Here is a 12,055-nt window from a genome sequence, read left to right as displayed (position 1 = left end):
CCGACTCGATCCTAAAAAAGTAAAAGTCGCTCAACCCTACTTGCTATGTATAGTAGGACATACCTGCCATAAAACAGGTCTCGGCATTTTGGTGAGCACTAGTCACCCCTTCCTTCCAGCATTAGATCTGGGTGGTTGGTTGAAGATGAGTTGACCCTGACGCCATCTTTTGTTTTGAATTTATCAGATTTTAAAAACTCCCTGGAATGGGAAAATCAATGTAATACTTCCAAGGACCCTCCATATTCGGTAAAGATATGAAAATATAGTTTTTAGTCTCCATGAACGAAACATTTAATAGAATTTTTAAATAGCTACCTTTATTAGGAACAAAATGTTGGTTGATCCATTGGTATTCTTCAAATTTTCAGGTCTTGCAAAAAATCAATCCTTGCCCTCCCATTAACGGTTTAATGTTATAAATTCAAGAACAAGTTCTGCCATGCAAGTCACATTTTTCATGTCATAATTTGGTTTCCAAAACTAAAAAAAAAGTTAATAAAAAAAAAAAAAATTTTTTTTTTTTTAAATGTCGGGATATGCGTATGAATCCACCATTTATTCTATAAGCTGTACTATTACGGCTGCAATGAAATCCCCACCTGCCCTCCAGGAAACATTTTACACTTTTTACCTCCATGAAAACCTGCAAATGTACAAGTGGCATTTCACAAAAACAGCATAAAAAATAATGAATATAAAAATATAATTTCATATTTTACCTTTTTTGTTTTTTTATTTCATACAAACTTTAAGCGGTTTACTTACATTTATAATTATATATATAAAAAGGTAGAATAAAGAAAGCGAACGCTATATTCATAAATATCTCTCTCTCTCTCTCTGTAGGTTCTGCATACAAAACAAAAATTTGTACATCCACCGACAGTGGCAGGACACTGTTATCTGGGCGTTGACTTGAGATGCTTTGAATTCGATGAATGGAATTCTAAAGAATGTAAACAATACTTAAAGGGGACTTGTAACTTGCTATAAATATGTAATTTTCTTGCGCGGTGCAAATGCTGCTGTTCTCCTGAATCCGGCAATGTTTTTCTTTTGTTCCTGCTCCTCTCCGTTCCTGAGATATGGCCTCCTCTTTCTTGCACATAAATCTGGTCTTGTTAGGCTAGGGGCGTGGCCCTCATAAACACGCCCACAAGGAAGAGCTGAGCACCACGCCCACTTTCGTAAGAATACTAAATGTACATACAGGGAAAAGGAGGCCATATCTCAGGAACGGAGAGGCGCAGGAACAAAAGAAAAACATTGCTGAATTCAGGAGAACAGTGGCATTTGCACCGCACAAGAAAATTACATATTTATGACAAGTGACAAGTCCCCTTAAAATGATACTCTGGTTTGGGGACACTTTGCAGTCTGTATTAAAAAGTTTTTTTTTTTATAAAAAAAAATCCCTTTTCCTTTTCTTTTCAGTTACAGGAAATCCAAAAATACTGTAAAAAAATTTCAAAAATTTGCTTGACAATATCTGTCGGATGCAGAGCATTATAAGACAGTCCATAGTTTGTTAAAAGCAGGAAATCCGAAGTTTTCTTTTTGTTTTTGTGCAGAATTTTTGAATTTTTCTCTTCTATTAAGGTCTAACCAATACCTTAATATTCTATACACAGTATTTCCAGTCCAGAGTTACATTTTAGTAAAGTGAACCTGAAATGGTTTGAATTCCACTCTTTTTTTTTTTTTCCAGATGGAGCCCATTGAATAATACGGGTTAAAGGGGGCTTTGAAGTCCAGTCCAGCATTTTATTTCACAGGTAAAAATAATCCCTTATTCTTCGCTAGTAGGTCACTAAAAGTACCAAGGTAGACTCCACTGCATGAACATAATAAGAGTCATGATTATTTACAACATGGCAGGCACCAGGAGGTGGTTGGGCGGCCCAAACGGTGACTGTAGTCTTTTTTTTTTTTTCTTGCATTTCGAAAACATTCATGTCGGTCCTGATATTTTCCTATTATATCTCATTTGGCACAATATTTTGAATGTCTTTGTCTAGTAGAAGAAAGTACCTCCGACCGTGGATAGTGCTTTGGTTTTTCGTGTTTTTTTTTTTTTTCGTGAGGTCTGGAACGGATACAAAACATTTTTTTTGTTTTTGTGCTTTTTTGTTTTCGTTATTTTCATTTGCAAACGTATCTCTCCACGGTCCGCTCACATTTTTTGCAAGTTACATAGCAACACCAATGGTATTTGCAATGACACCGCTCCACCACCGTGTCCGTGTAAGGGTTGTATCCTCGGCCGCAGCACATTAAATCACAACTGTCGCTTCCAAAAGAGGTTTTATTGCATTGTCTGAAAGAAAACAATGAGACAATGGAGGGTTAATCGCTTTCCTTCAGCATAAGGAGCATTCAGCGGACGAGTTAATGTCAAACATAACCTGGCAGCAGATGCATCATCTAATTCTGCAACAGCAAAAAAAAAGAAAAAAAGACAAAAACAACCACAACAGGGCGACTATAATACATTCTGTATGGGCCTGAATGCGGCTGACGTGATGTTTAAATGTCCTCAGATGCCACCGCTCTATGGAACGTGCAAGTCAAACGATGGGAAACTGCGCAGAGCTTAATGGCACCAGATGGAAAACACTGGCCATTTATTTTCCTTTTTGTTTGCTATTAGGATTTTTTCTTTTTCCTTTTTTCATGTGGGCATACACAGCTGGGCATGTCATTTTTATTGAGGTTTTATTTGGATGATATCATAAACTTGAAACAATGAACAATTTATTTGTATCTTATATATAGTCTGCGGCTGGAGTCACACAAGCAGAAATGTAACTGTGGGGGCACCGATCGCCCCCCATCCCTGCTCTAACCATATGCCATTGATATCTGCTGTAGCGGGCACATGTAACCTCCTCTCTATGGTAATGGGCATGTGTGACCACCTCTCTATGGTAATGGGCATGTGCGACCACCTCTCTACGGTAATGGGCATGTGTTACCACCTCTCTATGGTAATGGGCATGTGTAACCACCTCTCTATGGTAATGGGCATGTGTAACCACCACTCTATGGTAATGGGCATGTGTAACCACCAACCACTCTATGGTAATGGGCATGTGTAACCACCTCTCTATGGTAATGGGCATGTGCGACCACCTCTCTACGGTAATGGGCATGTGTAACCACCTCTCTATGGTAATGGGCATGTGTAACCACCAACCACTCTATGGTAATGGGCATGTGTAATCACCTCTCTATGGTAATGGGCATGTGTAACCACCTCTCTATGGTAATGGACATGTGTAACCACCTCTCTACGGTAATAGGCATGTGTAACCACCTCTCTATGGTAATGGGCATGTGCGACCACCTCTCTACGGTAATGGGCATGTGTAACCACCAACCACTCTATGGTAATGGGCATGTGTAATCACCTCTCTATGGTAATGGGCATGTGTAACCACCTCTCTATGGTAATGGACATGTGTAACCACCTCTCTACGGTAATAGGCATGTGTAACCACCTCTCTATGGTAATGGGCATGTGTAACCACCTCTCTATGGTAATGGACATGTGTAACCACCTCTCTACGGTAATAGGCATGTGTGACCACCTCTCTATGGTAATGGGCATGTGCGACCACCTCTCTACGGTAATGGGCATGTGTTACCACCTCTCTACGGTACTGGGCATCTGTAATCACCTCTCTATGGTAATGGGCATGTGTGACCACCTCTGTATGGTAATGGACATGTGTGACCACCTCTCTATGCTAATGGGCATGTGCGACCACCTCTTTACGGTAATGGGCATGTGTTACCACCTCTCTATGGTAATGGGCATGTGTTACCACCTCTCTATGGTAATGGGCATGTGTTACCACCTCTGTATGGTAATGGTCATGTGTGACCACCTCTCTATGCTAATGGGCATGTGCGACCACCTCTTTACGGTAATGGGCATGTGTTACCACCTCTCTATGGTAATGGGCATGTGTTACCACCTCTCTATGGTAATGGGCATGTGTTACCACCTCTCTACGGTAATGGGCATGTGTAATCACCTCTCTATGGTAATGGGAATGTGTAACCACCTCTCTACGGTAATGGGCATGTGTAACCACCTCTCTATGGTAATGGGCATGTGTAACCACCTCTCTATGGTAATGGGCATGTGTAACCACCAACCACTCTATGGTAATGGGAATGTGTAATCACCTCTCTATGGTAATGAGCATGTGTAACCACCTCTCTATGGTAATGGACATGTGTAACCACCTCTCTACGGTAATAGGCATGTGTAACCACCTCTCTATGGTAATGAGCATGTGAGACCACCTCTCTATGGTAATGGGCATGTGCGACCACCTCTCTACGGTAATGGGCATGTGTAATCACCTCTCTATGGTAATGGGCATGTGCGACCACCACCTCTCTACGGTAATGGGCATGTGTAACCACCACTCTATGGTAATGAGCATGTGTAATCACCTCTCTATGGTAATGGGCATGTGTAACCACCTCTCTATGGTAATGGGCATGTGTAACCACCTCTCTACGGTAATAGGCATGTGTAACCACCTCTCTATGGTAATGAGCATGTGTGACCACCTCTCTATGGTAATGGGCATGTGCGACCACCTCTCTACGGTAATGGGCATGTGTAATCACCTCTCTATGGTAATGGGCATGTGTAATCACCTCTCTATGGTAATGGGCATGTGCGACCACCTCTCTACGGTAATGGGCATGTGTAACCACCTCTCTATGGTAATGGGCATGTGTAACCACCTCTCTATGGTAATGAGCATGTGTTACCACCTCCCTATGGTAATGGGCATGTGTAACCACCTCTCTATGGTAATGGGCATGTATGACCACCTCTCTATGGTAATGGACATGTGTAACCACCTCTCTATGGTAATGAGCATGTGTGACCACCTCTCTATGCTAATGGGCATGTGCGACCATCTCTTTACGGTAATGGGCATGTGTTACCACCTCTCTATGGTAATGGGCATGTGTTACCACCTCTCTATGGTAATGGGCATGTGTTACCACCTCTGTATGGTAATGGACATGTGTGACCACCTCTCTATGCTAATGGGCATGTGCGACCACCTCTTTACGGTAATGGGCATGTGTTACCACCTCTCTATGGTAATGGGCATGTGTTACCACCTCTCTATGGTAATGGGCATGTGTTACCACCTCTCTACGGTAATGGGCATGTGTAATCACCTCTCTATGGTAATGGGAATGTGTAACCACCTCTCTACGGTAATGGGCATGTGTAACCACCTCTCTATGGTAATGGGCATGTGTAACCACCACTCTATGGTAATGGGCATGTGTAACCACCACTCTATGGTAATGGGCATGTGCGACCACCTCTCTACGGTAATGGGCATGTGTAACCACCTCTCTATGGTAATGGGCATGTGTAACCACCAACCACTCTATGGTAATGGGCATGTGTAATCACCTCTCTATGGTAATGGGCATGTGTAACCACCTCTCTACGGTAATAGGCATGTGTAACCACCTCTCTATGGTAATGAGCATGTGTGACCACCTCTCTATGGTAATGGGCATGTGCGACCACCTCTCTACGGTAATGGGCATGTGTAATCACCTCTCTATGGTAATGGGCATGTGTAATCACCTCTCTATGGTAATGGGCATGTATGACCACCTCTCTACGGTAATGGACATGTGTAACCACCTCTCTACGGTAATAGGCATGTGTAACCACCTCTCTATGGTAATGGGCATGTGTAACCACCTCTCTATGGTAATGGGCATGTGTAACCACCTCTCTATGGTAATGGGTATGTGTAAACACCTCTCTATGGTAATGGGCATGTGTAACCACCTCTCTATGGTAATGTATATGTGTAACCACCTCCCTATGGTAATGGGCATGTGTGACCACCTCTCTATGATAATGGGCATGTGTAACCACCTCTCTATGGTAATGGGCATGTGTAACCACCTCTCTATGGTAATGGGCATGTGTAACCACCTCTCTATGGTAATGGGCATGTGTAACCACCTCTCTATGGTAATGGGCATGTGCTACCACCTCCCTATGGTAATGGGAATGTGTAATCACGTCTCTATGGTAATGGGAATGTGTGACCACCTCTCTATGGTAATGGGCATGTGTTACCACCTCCCTATGGTAATGGAAATGTGTAATCAACTCTCTATGGTAAAGGGCATGTTTTACCACCTGTGTAATGGACATGTGTGACCACCTCTCTGCAGTACTCGGCAGGTGTGACCACCTCTCTGCAAAAATGGGCATGTGTGACCACCTGTCTGCAGCAATGGGCATGTGTAACCACCTCTCTATGGTAATGGGCATGTGTGACCACCTCTATGCTGTAATGGGCATGTGTGACCACTTCTCTATGGTAACAGGCATGTGTGACCACCTCTCTGCGGCAATGGGCATGTGTGACCACCAATCTGCTGTAATGGGCATGTGTGACCACCTTTCTGTGGTAATCGGCATGTGTGACCACCTCTCTATGGTAATGGGCGTGTGTTACCACCTCCCTATGGTAATGGAAATGTGTAATCAACTCTCTATGGTAAAGGGCATGTGTTACCACCTGTGTAATGGACATGTGTGACCACCTCTCTGCATTACTCGGCAGGTGTGACCACCTCTCTGCAGTAATGGGCATGTGTGACCACCTCTCTGTGGTAATGGGCATGTGTGACCACCTCTCTATGGTAATGGAAATGTGTGACCACCTCTATGCTGTAATGGGCATGTGTGACCACTTCTCTATGGTAACGGGCATGTGTGACCACCTCTCTGCGGCAATGGGCATGTGTGACCACCAATCTGCTGTAATGGGCATGTGTGACCACCTTTCTGTAGTAATCGGCATGTGTGACCACCTCTCTACTGTAATGGGCATGTGTGACCACCTCTCTATGGCAACGGTCATGTGTGACCACCTCTCTATGGTAATGGGCATGTGTGACCACCTCTCTGTGGCAATGGGCATGTGTGACCACCTATGTGCAGTAATAGGCAGATGTGACCATCTCTCTGTGGTAATGGGCATGTGTGACCAACTCTCTGTGGTAATTGGCATGTGTGACCACCTCTCTATGGTAATGGACATGTGTGACCACTTCTCTGCGGTAATGGGCATGTGTGACCAACTCTCTGTGGTAATGGGAAGGTGTGACCACCTCTCTATGGTAATGGACATGTGTGACCACCTATGTGCAGTAATAGGCAGGTGTAACCATTTCTCTACGGTAATGGGCAGGTTCGACCACCTCTCTATGGTAATGGACATATGTTACCACCTCTCTATGGTAATGGACATGTGTGTGACCACCTATCTGCGGTAATGGGCATGTGTGACCAACTCTCTGTGGTAATGGGCAGGTGTGACCACCTCTCTATGGTAATGGACATGTGTGACCACCTCTCTGCAGTAATGGGCATGTGTGACCACCTCTCTGGGGTAATGGGCATGTTTGACCAACTCTCTGTGGTAATGGGCATGTGTGACGACCTCTCTGCGGTAATGGGCATGTGTGACGACCTCTCTGCGGTAAGGGGCATGAGTGACCACCTCTCTATAGTAATGAGCAGGTGTGACCACCTCTCTGCGGCAGAGAGAATGTGTGACAAGTGACCACCTCTCTCAGATGGTGAATGGAGCAGAGGTGATGCATGCACACCATCACTCCATGCACACGAGGGACACAGGACCCATGTTCTTATAATTAGTGGGGGTCCCAGCAATTAGCCCACCTAATCTATAAATTATTATTATTTATTATTATAGCGCCATTTATTCCATGGTGCTTTACATGTGAGGAGGGGTATACATAATAAACACAAGTACAATAATCTTAAACAATACAAGTCATAACTGGTACAGGAGGAGGGAGGACCCTGCCCTCGAAGGCTCACAATCTACAAGGGATGGATGAGAATACAGTAGGTGAGGATAGAGCTGGTCATGCAGTGGTTTGGTCGATCGGTGGTTACTGCAGGTTGTAGGCTTCTCGGAAGAGGTGGGTCTTCAGGTTCTTTTTGAAGATTTCGATGGTAGGCGAGAGTCTGATGTGTTGTGGTAGAGTTCCAGAGTAGGGGTGATATGCGAGAGAAATCTTGTATGCGATTGTGGGAAGAGGAGATAAGAGGGGAGTAGAGAAGGAGATCTTGTGAGGATCGGAGGTTGCGTGCAGGAAAGTACCGGGAGATGAGGTCACAGATGTATGGAGGAGACAGGTTGTGGATGGCTTTGTATGTCATGGTTAGGCTTTTGTACTAGAGTTTCTTGGGAATGGGGAGCCAGTGAAGGGATTGACAGAGGGGAGAGGCCGGGTAATAGCGGGGGGGCAGGTGGATTAGTCGGGCAGCTGAGTTTAGAATAGATGGGAGGGGTGCGAAAGTGTTAGAGGGGAGGCCACAGAGCAGGAGGTTACAGTAGTCGAGGCAGGAGATGATGAGGCCATGGACTAGGGTTTTTGCAGATTCTTGGTTGAGGAATGTACGGATCCGTGAAATATTTTTGAGTTGAAGGCGGCAGGAAGTGGAAAGGGCTTGGATATGTGGTTTAAAGGTGAGATCAGTGTCAAGGATTACCCCGAGACAGCGAGCTTGTGGGACTGGGGATAGTGGGCAGCCGTTTACTGTAATGGATAGGTTCGTTGGGGGGGTCGCGTGAGATGGGGGAAAGATGATGAATTCTGTTTTGTCCATATTAAGTTTTAGAAATCTAGCGGAGAAGAAGGATGAAATAGCGGATAGACAATGAGGGATTCTGGTTAGTAGGGTGGTGATATCTGGTCCAGAGATGTAGATCTGTGTGTCATCAGCATAGAGATGATACTGAAAACCATGAGATTCTATGAGCTGTCCCAGGCCAAAGGTGTAAATGGAGAAGAGCAGGGGCCCAAGGACTGAACTCCGACAGATAGGGGGTGAGGTGAGGAGGTGGTGCGTGAGTGGGAGACGCTGTATGTCCGGTCAGTTAGGTATGACGAGATCCAGGATAGGGCCAAGTCTGTGATGCCAAGGGATGAGAGGGTCCGCAGCAACAGGGAATGGACCACTGTGTCAAAGGCAGAGGACAGGTCCAGGAGGAGGAGGTAGTGTTGCTTGCTCTTGGCGGTTAATAGGTCATTGGTGACCTTAGTTAGGGCAGTTTCAGTGGAGTGGTGTGACCGGGAGCCTGATTGTAAGCGGTCGAAGAGGGAGTAGTTTTGAGGCATAGGGGGGAAAAGTGATATAGGGCGATAGCTAGATACAGAGGATGGGTCAAGAGAGGGCTTTTTGAGGGTAGGTGTGATTGAGGCATGTTTAAAGCTTGAGGGGCAAACACCAGTTGTTAGTGATAGGTTGAAGAGATGAGTTAGGGTTGGGATGAAGAGTGTGGCGAGGTTTGGTCCCATAATAAACTTCTAATAATAATAAACATAACTTAACATACTAGTAATAATAAAAATTCTTATAGACTAGAACTATTACTAGTTCTAATAAAAATATAAGTAATAAGCTGTTATTAATAGATAAAAATACTATATTATTGTTAACCACTGCTTAAACAATACAAGCCTATGGGTATACTAAAAACACGTACAGTACACGGATGGCGTCAGTGGTCAGTCCGTGTTCAGTCCATGAATGACATAGCAAAGTATCGGAGAAGCTTCATACTTTCATTCTTTATTTATCAATCAGTGAAAAACACGGATGACACTGATGATAAAAATGGATACACGGATGAAACTGATGATAAAAACGGATACACGGATGACACTGATGATAAAAACGGACACACGGGTGACACTGATGATAAAAACGGACACACGCATGACACTGATGATAAAAACAGAGACCCGGATGACACTGATGATAAAAATGGATACACGGATGAAACTGATGATAAAAACGGAAACACGGATGACACTGATGATAAAAACGGAGACACGGATGACACTGATGATAAAAATGGATACACGGATGAAACTGATGATAAAAACGGATACACGGATGACACTGATGATAAAAACTGATACACGGCTGACACTGATGATAAAAACGGATACACTGGTGACACTGATGATAAAAACACACACGGATGACACTGATGATAAAAACGGATACACGGATGACACTGATGATAAAAACGGATACACTGGTGACACTGATGATAAAAACACACACGGATGACACTGATGATAAAAACGGATACACGGATGACACTGATGATAAAAACGGACACACTGGTGACACTGATGATAAAAACACACACGGATGACAGTGATGATAAAAACGGATACACAGATGACACTGATGATAAAAACGGACACACGCATGACACTGATGATAAAAACAGAGACCCGGATGACACTGATGATAAAAATGGATACACGGATGAAACTGATGATAAAAACGGAAACACGGATGACACTGATGATAAAAACGGAGACACGGATGACACTGATGATAAAAATGGATACACGGATGAAACTGATGATAAAAACGGATACACGGATGACACTGATGATAAAAACGCACACACGGGTGACACTGATGATAAAAACGGATACACGGATGGCACTGATGATAAAAACTGATACATGGCTGACACTGATGATAAAAACGGATACACTGGTGACACTGATGATAAAAACACACACGGATGACACTGATGATAAAAACGGATACACTGGTGACACTGATGATAAAAACACACACGGATGACAGTGATGATAAAAACGGATACACGGATGACACTGATGATAAAAACGGACACACGGATGATACTGATGATAAAAACGGAGACATGGATGACACTGATGATAAAAACGGACACACGGATGATACTGATGATAAAAACGGACACACGGGTGACACTGATGATAAAAACGGATACACGGATGACACTGATGATAAAAATGGAGACACGGATGACACTGATGATAAAAACGGACACACGGATGATACTGATGGTAAAAACGGAGACACGGATAAAACTGATGATAAAAACGGAGACACAGATGGCAGCGATGATAAAAACGGATACATGGATGACACTGATGATAAAAACGGAGACACGGATGACACTGATGATAAAAATGGACACACGGATGACACTGATGATAAAAACAGACACACGGATGACACTGATGATAAAAATGGATACACTGGTGACACTGATGATAAAAACGGAGAAACGGATGACACTGATGATAAAAACGGACACTGGTGACACTGATGATAATAACGGAAACACGGATGACACTGATGATAAAAACGGAGACATAGATGACACTGATGATAAAAACGGACACACGGATGACACTGATGATAAAAACGGACACACGGATGACACTGATGATAAAAACGCACACTGGTGACACTGATGATAAAAACGGATACACGGATGACACGGATGATAAAAATGGACACACGGATGACATTGATGATAAAAACGGATTCATGGATGACACTGATGATAAAAACAGAGATACGGATGACAATGATGATAAAAACGGAGACACGGATGACACTGATGATAAAAAAGGACACACGGGTGACACTGATGATAAAAACAGACACATGGATGACACTGATGATAAAAACAGACACACGGATGACACTGATGATAAAAACGGACACATGGATGACACTGATGATAAAAACAGACAAACGGATGACACTGATGATAAAAACGGATACACGGATGACACTGATGATAAAAACGGACACATGGGTGACACTGATGATAAAAAAGGGAGAAACGGATGACACTGATGATAAAAACGGGCACACGGATGACACTGATGGTAAAAACGGAGAAACGGATGACACTGATGATAAAAACGCACACACGGATAACACTGATGATAAAAACGGAAACACGGATGACACTGATGATAAAAATGGAGAAACGGATGACACTGATGATAAAAACGGACACACGGATGACACTGATGATAAAAACGGAGACACAGATGACACTAATGGTAAAAACGGACACACGATGACACTGATGATAAAAACGGAGAAACGGATGACACTGAT

At 43.6% G+C, this 12,055-nt stretch overlaps 1 protein-coding gene across 1 annotated transcript in view; it reads right to left on the bottom strand.

Moving 5' to 3' along the window:
* Positions 1-2,008: 2,008 nt before the first annotated feature.
* Positions 2,009-12,055, bottom strand: part of WNT11 (Wnt family member 11) — a 138,096-nt gene continuing 128,049 nt past the window's right edge. Inside the window, exon 6 of the mRNA XM_077298733.1 lies at positions 2,009-2,320. Coding sequence (XP_077154848.1) covers positions 2,146-2,320 — 175 coding nt within the window. The 3' untranslated portion in view covers positions 2,009-2,145. The remainder of the gene's footprint in view (positions 2,321-12,055) is intronic.

This window comes from Ranitomeya variabilis, chromosome 3 (assembly GCF_051348905.1).
Source record: "Ranitomeya variabilis isolate aRanVar5 chromosome 3, aRanVar5.hap1, whole genome shotgun sequence".
NCBI classification, from domain to species: domain Eukaryota; kingdom Metazoa; phylum Chordata; class Amphibia; order Anura; family Dendrobatidae; genus Ranitomeya; species Ranitomeya variabilis.
The sequence above is the reverse complement of the archived record's forward strand: the minus strand, read 5'-3'. Positions and strand labels throughout refer to the sequence as shown.